This window comes from Cyprinus carpio, chromosome A6 (genome assembly GCF_018340385.1).
Source record: "Cyprinus carpio isolate SPL01 chromosome A6, ASM1834038v1, whole genome shotgun sequence".
NCBI lineage: Eukaryota > Metazoa > Chordata > Actinopteri > Cypriniformes > Cyprinidae > Cyprinus > Cyprinus carpio.
The window spans coordinates 29,478,376-29,496,178 of NC_056577.1; the positions used below are offsets into that span (position 1 = coordinate 29,478,376).

At 36.7% G+C, this 17,803-nt stretch overlaps 1 protein-coding gene across 4 annotated transcripts in view; it reads right to left on the reverse strand.

Annotated features, from left to right (window-relative positions):
- Nucleotides 1–12,165, reverse strand: part of LOC109099853 (chromodomain-helicase-DNA-binding protein 6-like) — a 37,074-nt gene extending 24,909 nt beyond the window's left edge. Inside the window, exons 1-5 of one of the 4 annotated variants that reach the window (XM_042758915.1) lie at nucleotides 11,603–12,165; nucleotides 11,301–11,376; nucleotides 9,795–9,846; nucleotides 1,915–2,444; nucleotides 145–292 (exon numbers count right to left, since the gene is read on the reverse strand). In XM_042758915.1, coding sequence (XP_042614849.1) covers nucleotides 145–292; nucleotides 1,915–2,444; nucleotides 9,795–9,846; nucleotides 11,301–11,323 — 753 coding nt within the window. In that variant the 5' untranslated portion in view covers nucleotides 11,324–11,376; nucleotides 11,603–12,165. Of the gene's footprint in view, nucleotides 1–144; nucleotides 293–1,914; nucleotides 2,445–9,794; nucleotides 9,847–11,300; nucleotides 11,377–11,489; nucleotides 11,509–11,602 lie in introns of those variants that run through there. The other 3 variants (XM_042758916.1, XM_042758917.1, XM_042758918.1) reach the window with 3 other exon arrangements.
- Nucleotides 12,166–17,803: the final 5,638 nt, after the last annotated feature.

Sequence of the window (17,803 nt, forward strand, 5' to 3'; positions counted from 1 at the left end):
ACTTCTAGAAAAGTTCTATTAAACCTGGCAGAACTTTGAACATGATCTTTAAGATTATGTATTTGTATAAATACACAGCATGATTAAGTGTTCTGCTCAGGAGAAACCCATATGCCAGATGTATATCGGTTCTGGAGAACTTACAGTGTTATCCATGGGGTCGATGCTTTCCTCACCGCCAGTGGCGAGCGTGCTGAGAGAGTTTGTGTCATCACTCTCCACCATCTCAAGTACAGCATCACTTTTCCTCTTTCCCTTCTTCTTCTTCTCCGGAGGCATGGCACCCTGCTCTCTGCATAACATGGCGACAAACCACTCTTAAAATCCATCTTACCTCCACAGCTTTGCACAGGTTGACAGATCTTGGTGCAAACCACCCAATGACTTATATCAGGCCATATAATGATACAAAACACGGATATCTGCTGTGCAGACTTAACTGGTTTATAAGTGGACAAGTAGCACAACAGTTTTGCTGGAGTGCAGAACTCAATGCTTTACTTTGGGGAAAACAAGTAGTGAGAGGGAACCACAAAGTGGATAAGGAAGTTTAAAAAGGGAATGCATCCAATCACAAAAGATGATTGGCATAAACTCTGTGTTCATAAGGCCATTTTTAAGTGCCATCATTGTGGCAATGGATTGTTTAATGCACCACTTGATAAAATTACATATTTGAGTACCTTATGAATGAATGTATAAAATGCTAGATATGCTAGAAAAATAGCCAATAGGTCAAACAGCCCTACACATGGTTGCAGGTTTCATTTTTGACCTTGGTTTCAAATTGGAAATCCATAAGTACCTACATTCACCTTGTCACGCCCACAATCCCTGTATCACATTTCACCCAATCAAGACATGAAAAGATCTGTGATTGAGCTGAGCAAGAACAGTGCTGAGACAATACATGCAAAATTGTCACATTTAAAGGATGCATTTAGGGCTGGACAATATATCGAACGATATCATCATGCGCATCTCGTCAGTAAAGCCGGTTCCATGATTAGCGGTAAATCCCCATCACCTGCTTTCAAATGGAGCTGCAGTTAATACACAGAGCCGTAGTTTACTGACAAGCTACGCTATATCGAGATCATTATCAAAGGCGATTCATCTTCAATAATGAACTCGATATAGCGTAGCTTCTCAGTGAACTACGGCTCTGTGTATTAACTGCAGCTCCATTTGAAAGCAGGTGATGGGGATTTACCGCTAATCATGGAACCGGCTTTACTGACGAGATGCGCATGATCATATCGTTCGATATATTGTCCAGCCCTAGATGCATTTTACTGAAATGAATGTTTTTTCGGTTGACATTCGTTAGTCAGCGACTGAAATGATTTTTGCTCTCTTTAAGACATCTCTTAGTAAACTAGGTTCCAAGTGTGCTAAATATGCCTGTCATTATGGTCTTGCCATAAAGGACATATACAGTAGCACTACACTACTAGACCAAAAATACTGAGTGAATATTTGTTTAAAGAAATTATTCAGTAAGGACACATTAAATTGATCAAAACTGACAGTGAATGCTATAAGTTCATATTCATCAAAGAAAGCATGGTTCCCAAAAAATATCAAGGAACTGTTTCCAACATTGATACTACTAAGAAATGTTTCTTGAGAAACAAATCGGCATATTAGAATGATTTCTGAAGGATCATGTGACACAAAGCCTGGAGTAATGATGCTGAAAATTCAGCTTTGCATCACAGGAATAAATTACATTCGAAATTATTTACATTTTAAATTGTAATAATATTTCACAAGATTACTGTATTTTTATAAAATAAAAGCAGCCTTGGTAAGCATAACAGACATCTTTAAAAAAAACTAACGGTAGTGTTTGTACATTTAAAGGAATATTTCACCCAAAAATGACTATTCTGTCATTTTCTACCAACTCACTTTGGCTTCCTCCCTCTTTTGGAGGGCGGATGTGTTGCAGTGTTCTTGGCCTGTGTTTTCACTTTCACATCTTGACCTTTCTTGACTTTTTTGACCTCTTTTGGGGCTTTTGGCTCCCTCTTCTTATGATCCTTTTGTTCCTTCACTGCCTTTGACTTTCTAGGAAGAAGCTCCTTCCCTTCCTTTTGCTCCCTTCTCTTTGGTTTAGCGTTGCTCTCTTCATCTTTTTGCCATTCTGACTCTTTCTTGTCTTTTTTCCTTCGTTTCTTCTTCACCCTGGTCCCGCCCCCTCCATCATCTTCCTCACTGTTGATTGATAAAGGGCGGAGACTATGACTGCTGGCCGCAGGCCCTGCCTCCCGTAACCCAGAGTGCTTTGGGTGAGCCATACAGTGATTGGGCGGGCCTCCAATGATCCGTAACTGTTCTTTGCCCAAGTGGCCGATGGGAAATGTAGTTTGTGCGTTTTGGTCAGAGGCATTCGAGGCAGCAGTGGATGGAGTGTGCTTTAGTACATGGGTGGCAGACATCTGGAAAAACAGAAGAGTTTGATTAAAAATGTGTTCCTCTAATTAAACACTATTTGTCTTGTTTGAAACAGACAGGTCTCAGATCTGACTAGTTAAGACAGTTCATCATTCAATTCATAGTTTAACTAACCCAAAATACTGGAACTTTATAAAACAGACATTTACATTCTCAACTCTGCAGAGTAACTAATCTAGCTCAGATTTGACAAGTTAAAACCATCATGAGATTCCAGTTTGCTGGTTATCAAAAGAAATTATGTTTTGGGCACTTTCATACTGGCTTTGGCTGGATTAAACTGTCATATTATTATTGTTATTATTATTATTATTATTATTATTATGATACCATTTACATATATTATTTACACACATATACACATATACATATATACACATATATACATATAAAATGGACATTTTTAAAAAAGGGGGAGAGATCCGAGTCCACTTTAAATCCATTTACAGATCTTTAAAAAAGCACTCAAGTTTTTAAAAGCAGAGCAATGCATGTAATACAGGCAATGTTATGGCACAAAGTGAATGAGCTTTATTATGTATTCAATCCTTGTTCATGCTCATTTAATCTGAAACCTTATTTACGTGTGCCTAATCATAAATAAGACATGGAAAAATCTCTTCACCCTAGTGAAACCATAAGATGACCAAGCAATGAGACATTAAAGGGCAGATTAAATACAAATGTTCTCCTCCTTCTAGAGGAAAACACATGTATGAAGTAAACAGAATTTAGTGACGTATGTGAGCTTTGTGTTTCTGGTACACATTTAGCTTTATACCTCTTATTCCACAAAGCACGTTTATTTTTAACTACGCCTAGCGTGGCAGTACACATATGGAACAGCGTGCGCATGTGCAGACAGACACACACACACACACACACACACACACACACACACACACTCCCCGACAGAGCATGCGACTGCAGGCAGGTATGGGGATAATGTCAATGAATCACATGCTTTCCAAAGCAAGCGGGCTGGAATCAGGGCCGTCGTCATGGCAACAGGCTCGGGACCAAGCTGTGGGAAGCGGGAACGTAAACACAGTCTCCGTGGTAACCCTTTCCTTTCTGGGGTCTAAAAAGCATCAACCTCATTGTTCTTGAAGGTAATATCAGTGATATCTGCATGGGGGAAAAAACCACTACTTTTTGTACTTAACTTCACTGTACAGAAACAGGAAGAGTAAATGACAACTTCCTGCAACTGCCCTTTTCACTTTTGCCCTTACGTTGACCTGAATGCTCTCTCTATGCATCTGCAAGCAAACCCGTACGTTTAAAAGCATGGAAGCGTGCATACACATAAGCATGCGCAAAAACACTGCAGACTATTCCCGTGCCGTGCTGCAGTATGCATGCTTGCCAGGCAAATCTGCCAATCACAAGCGCACACACATACACGCGTTTCCCAATGAATCAATACCAACTCCCAACTCCCAAACGTGACAGCTGCAGTTCAGTCAATGCCAGCTCCAAACCCGAACACACCTTGCTCAAACGGGTTTTATAAAACATGCACACACATCGCTCCTGTAACATACATCCTCCTCTCCATCAAATGCATGACAGCGGTCACGCTAACTGCAATAACGAAAAGCATAATAATGAAAGGATTCATAGTTTTGGTCCTTTAACTGTAACTGTAAACCTCCCTAAACAAAGTCCACATCGTTTTAAAATGAATTGCATACTTGGATGGTCACAGGCATGTGCGTAGGACACCATCAATTCAATGAAAACAAAAAGATGTGTTCTTGTGTTCAAAACACCTAGACAGAGAAGAACAAAAGGCAGGGGTCTCAAGAAAAGTTGGACTATTTTTAACTTGACAAGTTATCTACAACTTGTGGTGCAAACCATCTGTAGATGTCTTTAAAAACATTTTAAAAAGTAGTTTTACAGTGTAAACTAACAGCACACTATAAAATACTATATAACAGTACACTAACTTACAAAAAAGGGTCAAATGGGGCGGGGGGGGGTTCCTATTAGTTGACTACTAGTCATTTGTTGGATGACTAGATGACTACAGTCAACCAATACATTTACATTTATTATTTACGAAATCATTTTGGTCCAATGAATACAACAAAGCGATTCATGCTAAGGAGGCAATAACATGAGAAATGATAAAAATACAACGTTTCAAATGTTATTTAGGAGTGCTGGCTAGAACAGGGAGGGTAATAAGAAACAGTGGAAGCATCAAGTTTTAAATAGTAATATCAACAGGATTCATTCACAGCTTTTTTATGATCCATCTCTATTATACATTAGCAATTATTAGTATATTCATGAAGTGCAACTTGGGATGCTTTTAAACAAGATAAAAAGGAGTTCACATGTATGATGAAAACTTAACTATCTGCTCCAACTCATCCATTATAAATGCATTTACTTATTTACACTACTGTACAAAAGATTGGGGTTTGTAAGATTTTGTTTTTGAAAGAAGTCTCATATGCTCATCAAGGCTGCATGTACTTGATCAAAAATATATGAAAACTATGAAATATTATTACAATTCAAAATAAGCATTTTCTATTGTAATATATTGTAAAATGTAATTTATTCCTGTGACGCAAAGCTGAATTTTCAGCATCATTACTCCAGTCTTCAGTGTCACATGATTCTTCAGAAATCATTCTAATATGCTGATTTGCTACTCAAGAAACATTTATTATTATTGTCAATGTTGAAAAAAACTGTGCTTAATATTTTCAGGGGAAAATTATAGAATTTGCTTTCTTCAAAAACAAATCTTACTGACCCCAAACTTTGAATGGTATGCACATACATTAATAAAATAGTTTTACTTAGTTTTATAAAGAAATTCATATATAGGCAAGCCTCCTTTGACTTGTTAATCACTTATGCTCAAATCACAAATTGCTCAAAATCAAATAACCAGTTTAAGCTGGTGTGAATCTCTGCTAGTTCTTGAGAAAGGCCTGACAATGAAGCTCTCAGGGTGTTTAGGAATTGCCCTTTGAATCACTGGTCTCGCAGCGCGGCAATGAAAAACTCAATTGGCCTAGTTTGATTTTGACACCACCAAAATTCAAATCCAAATGCAGATCAGATCATTTGAATGACAGTGGCACGAAACTACCAGAAGAGCGTCTGAGTGTGAAAGCACTTCTTTGGCCTTTTTTTAACTTTTAATATCTCATTCTTTTTAAGTCATCAATAATCTGCTGGTGTCTCCAACGTGCCTCTCTCTAAAATGAAGACCACAAAAAGGTGCTCACACTGTTGAAGCAACAAACACATGAATCCCAATGTAAGAGAAAGGTTTATCTCATCAAGTTTACTGCTTCATTGCAGGACTGACCACTGACACACAACCGTTCTTAACTTTAAGAAATCCCAGTGCAGAGTCTAGATTCGCTGCGCCTGACAGCAGACCAAAAGCCTCCCTGATCCGGCTGACAATCCCACAGATTCACAAAAGTGTCCTCGAGTGGTATTCCACATAAAGGTGAGAAATGCAGTACATTTCTTGAAACCAGGAAAGCCTTACTACAACACACCACATCTAACATTGACATGTATTTACTGTACAGTAATAGTGATCGAGGGGGAAGCACAAGAGACAGAAGGAGTTTGAGTGATGCTGACATGGATTTATTTCTTTTTTTAAATCCATCTGGACTATAGAACTCTTTTCTAGTGTCTTAATTCTTGACCAACTAAAATTTACCACACAGACGAATTCACATTAAGGCATATTTAAATACCGATTTCATGCTCCAATGCACTGAACGCTGCAGACTGAAGCATATTGCGGTAATGTTCAACTTTGACCTTGTTTTCTCCTGACGTTTCGAAACACAGCCAATGATTGCTAGACAATTTGCATGATTAGGTGCGTGTTGCCAGCCTGAAAATCAAAACAAGTTGGAAAAGAAATTGCATCGAGATGTACAAAAGCATATCATGCAAACTGCACAGTGAATATCTTTCTACACAATGCTACACCTCACACCTTCTTTACAAGTACTTCTGTTGGATTTTATAGAAAATTGCTAGGGAATTTCATTGTTTGCTAATCAAACATTAACAAAGCAAAACATTAAACAAAGTTAAACATTACCATCATCTCTACATCCTCATCTAGAAGTATAAGGTGTGTAATATGGAGGTTAAGTGTTTTGTGCAGGTCCACACTGGCAATTTCTGATTTCAAACACACATTATACACAAAGCTCTGCACTACTGAGATACTAATCTCTCTTAGCTCTGTTTAACATACTTTATTTGTGTTTAATTAAATCCGTGGAAATGATTTTTAGCATAGTAAATCATGATAGCTAGTCTTGAAGACTTCAGAATTCATGCATCATGTTTTATGTAACTTTCTCAGATCTAAGGAAAAAACACACTACTTGACACAGATATAGAAATATAATTTTTGCTAATGTAACTTTATATCTTAATGTTGCATTTATCCATGAATTATTTAATGTTCATCTGTAAAAGAATGAAATTTTCATACATATCCAAAAATGCTAACGAAAAACTGTGAAAAACATTGAATGTTTAGGAGTTGCCAGAAAGCATTAGATATGAGTTTATAATTCAGTTTATTCCATAAGACCTAGCTTTGCTAAGTGTACCTCAGTTTTCTAAAGCCCTATTCGCACGGGATTAGTATTACCTGGTTTGTAATAATTGTGGAGGTTGTCTGTGATCTTAATCCCGTGCGAATCAGACATGTCTGTAATTTGTAAAATAAAAATTCCCCCGCAAAAGAACTACCATTTTTCCCCAAAAACCGAGGTCATCATTTTTCAAGGTTTTTGTTTCCTGTGCACCTTTTTATCCATCTTTTGCGATGAATGGAGCTGCGTTGGAGTGTTTAATAGTATTTTGGGTGCTGTCATATCGCTACACCATATAATTTAAAGAAAGAGAAAGCTGAAAAGGTTTTGAGGTTAATGTGTTACAAATAAATCAAGCATAAAGCTTGAGATATTATTGTAACCTGGTGAAATGTAAATGACACAGCGCAAGAAACTACATTAATTTCTTTTTTTAAATCCATCTGGACCATAGAACGGGACTCTCAAAGCCTTGACATCCGGGAGATAAGTCAGTAAATTAGAGTAAAATCACAGGCTTTGCTTATTTCATGCAAATGTACCACATGAAATTCAGATGTGGGGGGGGGGTAATTTCAAAATCACACAAGGTCCCCAGATCATACTAACCCTGTGCGAATAGGGCTTAAGAAGCTGAGTTGGAATTGTTTTCCAAGGCGGTTAATTTAATGTTTTTACAAATTAAAAACAATTTTAACATGTAATTGTCCTCTGAGATGTTAAAACACAAGTATAAATTGCTAAATACAAAAAAAGACACAAAAGAGTGTCTACGATGCATAAAAAATTTGGTTTTTAAAAATGGTGATCAATAAAAAGTTGAAAAGCTTCTGCAAATAAGTTTTCAGTTTGTTTGACATCATTATGCATTAGAACACTGGAAAAATCATACCATCCAAAAGTGAATCCAGCTGGTCAGTGGAGATATTTTTGAGATGCATGTTAATACCAGGTCTTGAGTGACCACTTGTGACTAGATCCCCCAAAACGAGTGCTGATACCAAATGTACATTGAATCTATAATTAATAGCAGAGAGGTATATGCTAAAGCTGTCATATAAGAGGCACAGATGATGCACATTAATTGGACATGTAGCAGTAATGTCACTGTATTGCCAAAATCATACATTAAAACCTCTTACAACTCTGTGTACTGAGTTTACGCTGGGTTTAAGTCATACCGTGTAGGTGCTGCAGACAGTACATTCGTACCACATGCCAACAGATATTATACTCAATTTTAGCATTTACCTGTAGAACAGCAATCATTGCACCAGCCAGCCTGTGCCGACAGTACCTACTCTTCTAGAGAGCGTCTGACTCAGAGAAGAGTAACTGAGGAGCTGTGGCCAGTTTAGTCAAACAGATACTCAAAACAGACGTTCAGCTTGTTGACCGTCATAATAAAAACTCTTGATTCTTCTTAAAATGAAAACTTCTGAATCTACCTCCAATGTTTTCAATGATATCTTCCATTTGATGCTTTCCTAAAAAAAAATTACAGCTATATATTAGCTTAGGCTATGAAAAAATGATCTGCCTTGAATCATCAAATCAAGTCAAAAGTCCCCAGTAATTGTGACAGAGTATCCAAGTTAATAAAATGGACAGTTACAACAACTAATTCTAATTGAATGAGCAGCATTCAAAGGCATATAAAATGCAGATATGCACACAGGTGCACATTCTATATAACACGGCAAACTGCTTGGCAACTATAAACATGCTGCAGCCAACAGAACTGTTTATTTAACAACACACCTTACCCATGCTACAATCACTAAAATCACACCGATGCAAGGCCTTTCATGACTTTTGCTTGAATTTATCAAGTCAAAAGTCGTCAAAAGTAATTTCTGATTATAATATATAACATTGAATTAAAGAGTAAAAATATGCATTACCTAAGAGAAGGGTAAACAAAGGGACACTAGGCCAGTGTTTTGGCCCTGATCAAAATATGAAAAAGGACTGAAAAGCCCACAAAAACTTTTTAATATATTGATTGCTTTTCATATGTAGCAAAGAAACTCAAAGGAGTGCAAACAAATGTCTTGCATTGAAAATACTATTGTAAATCTACATCTCCTCTAGAGTTTCAGAAGAGATTTCAACAATACAACTTTTAACCTGCAATCAAAATTAATTTTTTTTATTATGAACTCAACATTCCTCTTCAATTTCTTCTTCTGACCAGATAATTTTAGCTATGCTATCCATGTTAATTTTTATAGCTCTATATAGTTACTATACGATAACAATTTTCTTATTTGTTTCTATTTTTCCTAGCACTTGTAGGAGACAAAGTTGATATTGCAATGCAACACAGCTGAGAACTCAATTAAATCTCCTGGACTGTGAAAAAACAACCAAAACGGTCTTTTGGGAGGAAATAAAAGCAATGCTTTCTGAACATTTTGCATGCAACTTGAATCCTAATCACAAACCTGTAGTCTTAAAGTATTGCACTTACGGAGAGTTAGCATCAGGGTTAAGTTTATCTACCGAAGAAGCTTTGAAAAAAAAAATACTGCAAACAACTCTTTAAATATTTAAGACAAAATATAGACTAAATAAGGTTAAGAATCTTTCTAAAGTACAGCTATAGTGCAAGGACTAAAACTTATGCTAATTTTGCAATGACGATGAAAGTGTGAGAGAAACAGAGAGGGAGATAGAGGGAACTCTCACAGAGTGTCTGACAGAAACACGTGATACACCGACCTGCTTGTCCTTCTTTTGTATTTTCATTTTTTCTTGATCTTTGTGTCTGCGTCTGGAATACAGAGACACAAGGAATCATGAATATAGAAAGTAAAAAAAAAAAAAAAAATGTTCTAAAAAAATTAAGAAAATAGAAGCATTTAGAATGTGGTTCAATTCAGAACGCACAACAAAACTTAAAAGGAAATTCAAACTTATATCTCAATGCATTCTTGACCATTAAATATATAAATACAAATGAATAAATTTTCATGTTATTATGAATAAGTGCATATTATGAAGAAAACTGCTGCAGAAAATATTATTTAAGATGTCACATCAATAAATAGTATAAAACATATTCAGCACTAGCTATATATATATATATATATATATATATATATAAAACAATTGTTCAAGGTCATTTTATATTGCTTTGGAGTAAAACTATAATTAACAATTCAGCTTTAACATAACCAGCTTTAAACAATCACCACCCGTTACCAAGACATAACTTTAACAACAAAACTGTGTATTGTTCAAATGAACAACTTGCATTGATAACAGATTATGAGCACATAAACTTTTCTCACCTTTTCCAACCTATTTAACTGACTTCAAATTTGTACTTCCATATGAACCATATGCATATGAACCATATATATATATATATATATATATATATATATATATATATATATATATATATATATATATACATTTCAAAAGGTTTACTTTAGAAACCAAATGGGTCCCTTGATACTAACCCATTCCTTGACTTAAGACTGGTGTCAATCTACCTGTGGTGTGATTGAATTAAAAATGCATCAAGTTGTCACAGTAATGCAACATTATTTGTGGTAATAATATAGAATAATCACATAAATACAGTAAAAACCAGGTGGGACCCCAAATACTAACTAATCTATTGCCTGAAGTAATTCAGGTGTGAGACTACCTGTTATACATTATTAGTGTATAAAAAGGTAGGCGTAGAGTGTTGACACTAATGCAACATCATTAAATATATAAATCCAATTAAACACATTAATTTCAAAAGGGCTACATTATAAACAAGCTGGGCCCCTTGATACTAATTAACCCATTACTGGAGTTAAGACAGAGTCAATACAGCAATGAGGCATTTTCATTGTATAAAAAAAGAAAAAGCATACATTTGTTACAGTAATGCTTTTTAATTAGTGACAAATATCAATAAAATGACTTGTTAATTTCAAGAGGGATATAGCACAAACCAGGAGTGGATGTAAACCACATGAGTGCTAGAAGTTACATTGTTCCTAGTACTTGATAGCAGTCATGGGATGCTTTCTGCCTCAACAGATGCCAAACTTGCCTCATAAAACATTGTTATTAAAAGCCTAACATCGTGTCCCATATACATTAGCCCCTGTAGGGCGCTAGCCAGCGTGCTAACTGTAATGTCACGGCAACGGTGCTCTATATTACACGCGTGAAGAGCCGCTCAAACTCCGCGGAGGGACCGTCAAACGCGACCTCACCTACCTGGACACGCCGGCTCCGGACATCAGTTAGCGTAAAAACCTACGCGTTCCTCTCTCCGCTTTTATTTCCAAGGACACTAAACGCCATGACAGTTTAGAAAAATGCATAAAAAAAATAAATTAGAGGGGGTGGGAGTCGGGGAAGGGAAAAAAAAAAAAACTCAGAGCAATTTCTTTAATCCTAACGCACAAGAGCAGTTCATTCATGAGGGGATGCGAGAGTTTGACGGGTCCGCGCACCACCTACTCCATGCGGTTCTGCGCCCGACGCGTTAAAATTAAAAAGTTTAAAGATGTGCTTACCTAAAATGGCTACTGCGGCAGCCAAAATACAAACAGCTATTATTTGGTGAAGTTTAGCGCTGGCCGCCTGCAACAACAGCCTAACTTGCGTTTAGGCCCGTATTCTGCCGTTCTCCATTGGACGCGTCCGAGCGCAGCTGGGCCGCTGGAGCTTCCTATTGGCCAGCGAGCTGTCACGCAAGCGACGCTTCGCTAAGCTTGTCTGAGAGACACATATTACCAGCGACCATTGTGTACTTTTAGCCTCTTGTGTGGATGTGGATGTTTTTGCTGTAGTTCAAGAGGTTTTTTCTATTCCAGTTCTTCACCGATGACCGAAAGCACGCGCTGGATTCATTCGCGTTTGTCGCTTCGCGTCCGGAGTGCAAAAGCTACGCTGTGGGGTTTTATGTTTCTTCTCGCCGCATCCACCAATCGTGATGCTTTTTACTCCATCATTACGGCGCCTGTGAGAGAGGAAAAAAAAGTAACATTCCACGTCTTTGCTCATGTTTCATATCCCGGATGTGAGAATAGCAGGGGTTATAATAAAGCGTGTGGGTGAAGCTGCATATGTCCTTGTGATGTGTTGGGCTTCCTGAAGCTCTTTTGTGTAATGCGAAGCTGTGTTTGACTTGTATAGAAATTCACGTTGTGCATCAAACAGTCTAGGATATGACATTGCTGCAAATTGGGCGTACTTGTCTTGCACTAAACAAAAAGTACTGTGGTACTACCATGGTACCATTGTTTAGACATTACACCATGGTCATTCGTTATGGACTTGTACTACTTTAAATACATGTACAGTGAATACAAGACTATGGTATCATATGGTACTTATATACCATGGTATCTTTGTAATAACGTGAAACACTGTACAAAACCCTGTTAGTACCATGATACTTCTTGATACCTTTTTGTAAGTGATGGTAAAACTACTGTACTTTTTTTTTTTTTTTTTTTTTGTAAGGAATAACAAAAATGCCATGTTTAGAATTAAAAGTGACAGTAAAGGCATTTATGTATTATCGGTTTTTAAAAATGCTGTTCCTATTCATCCTCAAAAACGTATCATGGTTTCTACAAACATACTAAGCGTCATAACATTGAAGAAATGTTTGTTGATGAGCAAATCAGCATATCAGCATGATTTCTGAAGGATCATGTGACACTGAAGACTGGAGTAATGATGCTGAAAATTCAGCTTTGCATCAGGAATATTTATATTTTAAAATGTATTCAAAAAGAAAACGTGCTTTAAATTATTATGATATTTCTCAGTGTTACTGTTTTAACTGTAATCTGATCAAATAAACTGGTAAGTAGAAGAGACTTTTAAAAAATTTTTTAATTTAAATTTCTTATTGGCGCAAATGTTTGAACAGTAGTGTACTGTATATTTGTTTGCACTTTTTGCATGTAATAGAACATTTTACCTTAAGTCTAGCCTCCTATTAAGTTTTTACATGTCAAAAACACACCAGTACTAAAAATCACACGGATTTTGTCTTAAAGGTGTGGGGATGCTGACTTCGAGTCAATCCAATAGTTGATGAGCGTTAAACCTACTGTGTGCTGTCAAAATATAACGTTATTCCAGATAAATACCCGTTTCATATACATCAACATGGAATGTTTACAATTTCAAAAGTTTGCAACTTTGTAAAACTTTCCAGTAGATGACTGAATTTGGCATCTTCCTCTAAAGATTTTCTGGCAGTCGTTTTTGGCTTGTAATCATGTTCTTGCCGGGACTGAGTTACATGTGGACTGCTGAACCAAACAACCTTACTTCTAAAACTCCATCAGGAGTGCACTGTAAAGAGACCTTCATTCTCAGCAATTGTTAATAATAATAATAAATAATTAATTTTCGGAACTTTTTAATTTTTTTTTTTTTTACATGCAATTGACATTTTTATGCTTGGCAGATGCGTACTTCAGAATGTGCATATCTCATAGCACAACTATTGCAAAGCAAGTAGCTCAAGATAGAAGCTATTTTTGTCATAAATGAAGTCCTCTTGTGAATAATGTGCATAATGCAACATCACAATCTTGAACTTTTAGACTCTTTCTTGATATTATCACACTACAATAAAATTATTATCAGACATTTTTTTTACACAAAATGGGGTGAAAAATAAAAGATAAACTGAATAAAAAGAATGTGAAGACGTTTACATGCTATTTTTAAACAACTGTAGGTAGCATACTGCATAAAACACAGCATGCAATAGTCAAGGACAATCCATCTGAAGCAACCTGGGGTTAAATGTCTCGTTCAAGGTGGCAGAAATGAAACAGCAGAATTTATCTTTAAACAATACACTACCTCCTATAAAGGAATCCTTCACTTTCACTGACACAAATGCACACATTAGCATAGATGTAGGTTTGCAATATCAGGGACAACTATATGGAATGCCTCTGTTGAGTCTGTTTTTAAGGAGTGCTGTTGATTCATTGCTGCAGTGAGTGGATGTCCCCCTCATGTGTTCACCTGCACACTGTGTCTCACTTTCACACTGATTGAGGTTCCTCACAGCAGCTCATTTCCAAACCATCTGCTCTGTCCCTGCACATGTGGTACATTGACTTGAAGAGATGGAAAGAAAGAAACAAAGAACAATTATTTACACTGAAAAAAATGGCATACAGAAGCAATTTTTACTCAGAAATTGCTAGTAAACTTCAAGTGAAAGTGAAAGTGACGTGACATTCAGCCAAGTATGGTGACCCATACTCAGAATTAGTGCTCTGCATTTAACCCATCCGAAGTGCACACACACAGAGCAGTGAACACACACACACACTGTGAACACACACCCGGAGCAGTGGGCAGCCATTTTATGCTGCGGCGCCCGGGGAGCAGTTGGGGGTTCGATGCCTTGCTCAAGGGCACCTAAGTCGTGGTATTGAAGGTGGAGAGAGAACTGTACATGCACTCCCCCCACCCACAATTCCTGGCCGGCCCGAGACTTGAACTCACAACCCTTCGATTGGGAGTCCGACTCTCTAACCATTAGGCCACGACTCCCCCTTCACGATTAATTACAAAGAAGCAAAAAGCAACACATTGAATTAAATGTGAAATTTTTAAGTAGAAAGATTGAAATAGTTTTTTGAAATAGTTTTGTAAAATGCAATTGTGCTACTAGCTTTTTTTTAAATAGTTTTGTAAAATGTATTTAAATAAACCTATTGTTTTAATTACAACTTAAAAACAATAATAATAATAATTTTACACTGTAGGTCAAGCTGCTGTTTAATGTCCTGTGACCAGGTCTAGCAATGGTGACTTTAAAACTTGAAGCCAAGCAAAATATTGATTTATATAATTATAGTATTAATGAATATTGTTCATTAAAATGGTCAAATCATTCCTTGCTGTTTTTGTTTTGTTTTTGTTTTTTAGGTTTTTTTGGCCATTAAAATATTCACAGACTAAATGTGCCAATCAGCTGACACACTTTACAAGCAAAAAATGTTTATATTATAGAGTAAGTGTGTGTGTGCCTGGAGAACTGACTTCATCCACTAAAAATCACCAAAACACCAAAACACCAGCTGACATAGAGACAACATGACAAAGAAGAGTTAATTAAGAGAACAGATCCTGCAGCATTTGGGTGCAAAAGGCTTTTTTTTCTTTCTTTCTTTTTTTTTTTTTAAATATGACTTAAGGGTCCAAAATACTTACCTCTGTTCATGTTTATATTCATATTTTTCCAGTGGTAAAAAGGTTGAGAATGTGAAGGTAAGAAGACATACATGAAGGAAATGATCAGGGCATCTGTTTAGTAGCACATTACAAATCCCTAAAGCGCCCTGCGTCTCCTTTTCTCCCCTTCTGCTCCTTCACTGGCTCTGAGCCCAGAGTGTCTCTGGCAGGAGTTTAAGAAGTTCATTGCTTCGAGAATATTCAAACAATAAACACTGCTACAGTTCATCTAGCCATGCTACAAACTACACTTTTCTCTTTCTTGCTTTGTGCTCTCAAGTCTAAACCTCATATTCAACCACTTTAAAAAAGCAGATACTGGACACAGGTGTGATAGTGACGTAAAACCAGCAGGGGGCAGATGTGGCATAATTTTAGCAAGTAGAGTTAGTTGTCAAACGTTTACTCCAGTGAATATTTCTCAAGGCAGGGTTTTAAAGTCACTTTCTATAAACGATCCTTAAGGTCTTGACTGCTTAAATAAACAGAATATTTCCACCATTACTGTCTAGGGGGAAATATACAGGCTAACTGAACTCAATTCCACCTTTTGTGACATGCATAACAGTATGATTTCTCTCTCTCTCTCTCTCTCTCTCTCTCTCTCTCTCTCTCTCTCTCTCTCTCACACACACACACACACACACACACACACACACACACACACACACACACACACACACACACACACACACACACACACACACATCTAAAAGTAATAAAGCCATTATCCACAACGTTTATGTATGAAATTTTGTATAGTCTGCTTTCAGCAAAAAATATACATACATACACAAGGTAAACAGTAAAATAAATGTAAAAACTATTACTGAAAGAGCAACTAATGAAAAATAAAGAAATTAATATTCAACAATGATGCATCAAAAGTGACAGTAAAGACATTTATAATGTCTTTACAAAATATTTATGTTTCAAATAAATGCTCTTCTTTTGAACATTCTGTTCATTAAAAAAAACCTAAAAAAAGTATCACAGTTTATATAAAGCAAAAAATATATAAATTAGCAAAAATATAAAGCAGCACAACTGTTTTCAACATTGATAACAATAAGAAATGTTTCTTGAAATATATTCAAAGAGAAAACAGTTACATTAAACTGTAATAATATTTCACAATATTACTGTTTTTACAGTATTTGTAAACAAATAAATGCAGCCTTGGTGAGCAGAAGATACTTCATTCAAAAACATAACAAATTTCCAACCCCAAACTTTTGAACGATGATGTAAAGCATATGTGAAAACTTGCCCCAACATCACTTATATGACACTTGTATTGCATACACTTTTCTAAAGCACCATTTCAAAAATATGATCTTGAATTTTAGTTTGGAGGACGGAATTCACAAAATTTACAACAAACTCTTTGCCAGTATGCAGACCCCATTGCCCCATAAAAAGGAATTATTCCTCTTTCAACACAAGACTTTTTTGAAAATATGTGGAAAGCAGTATAGTTTAATTCAGATGAGCCTTTGGGGGTCTTGGCCAAGTGTCTTACAAGCATATTCACAGGATATTTAATGGATTTGTACAGTTTGCACAGAAACAGTTCCAAGTTTTTCAGTCATTCCACACTGCCAAATGTGCCAGGCAGCCAAGGAAATATGGAAGAATTATGAATTTACAGCTTTGATGTGTTTCCTGCCTGGTGTGACAGAGGAGAGAAATGACAAGGGAGTGTGTGGGAGACTCCAGTGAACAAAAATGGGAGGAGAAAAGGAGTGAGAGAGAGAGAAAAGTTAAAGCCGATGAGGGAGCATTGTGAGACCAGCTCAGTACTGGATAGAAAAGAAAGCTAGTCATATTCGATGTGTTCAGTCATTTTGCTTTTTGCTCTGTACAAGCAGCTTCTCAGAATCAGGTGTCATTTCTGGCTGCTGGAGGAACACACGCTATCAGGAGTCAACAGACATCTGCTGCTGCAACACACACACGCATGCACACCACTGCAGAGATGAGCACAAATGTGCGTTCGCTTAGTTGTCAGACGTAACCCGGCTCTGAACCAGGTAGGACGAACTACTTTAACTACAGATGTTTCTGCATGTGCAGTTTGAATTGCTTTGTTTTCACTCTTCAGCCAGAAAGAACAGTTGTTTTTCACTGAAAAGCCAAAAAAATTATAATGTTTATAAGAATAAAACAAAAAGTTTTTTTGCATATTTACTAACTAACTAATGTTACATATCATGTGTTTGGTGCTGGACTCTTTGGCCAACCAATGACATAACAAGGGAAAGTCTGGGAAACCTTTTTGAAAACAATCATTTTGTGAACACATTGACCTTGTTTACTTGCTTAAAGCATGCTCCTGGTGTTATTATGAACAATTTATCTATGTCAGTGCCATGTCAGCTATCAAAAGACACCTGGATCAAGGCTGTCAGAATCTCCCATGCTGCCCTGCATTCCCGTTTTGCTAAATTAACCCCAAACAGACATCTTTGTGTATCAGCGGTCATCTGTGGCAT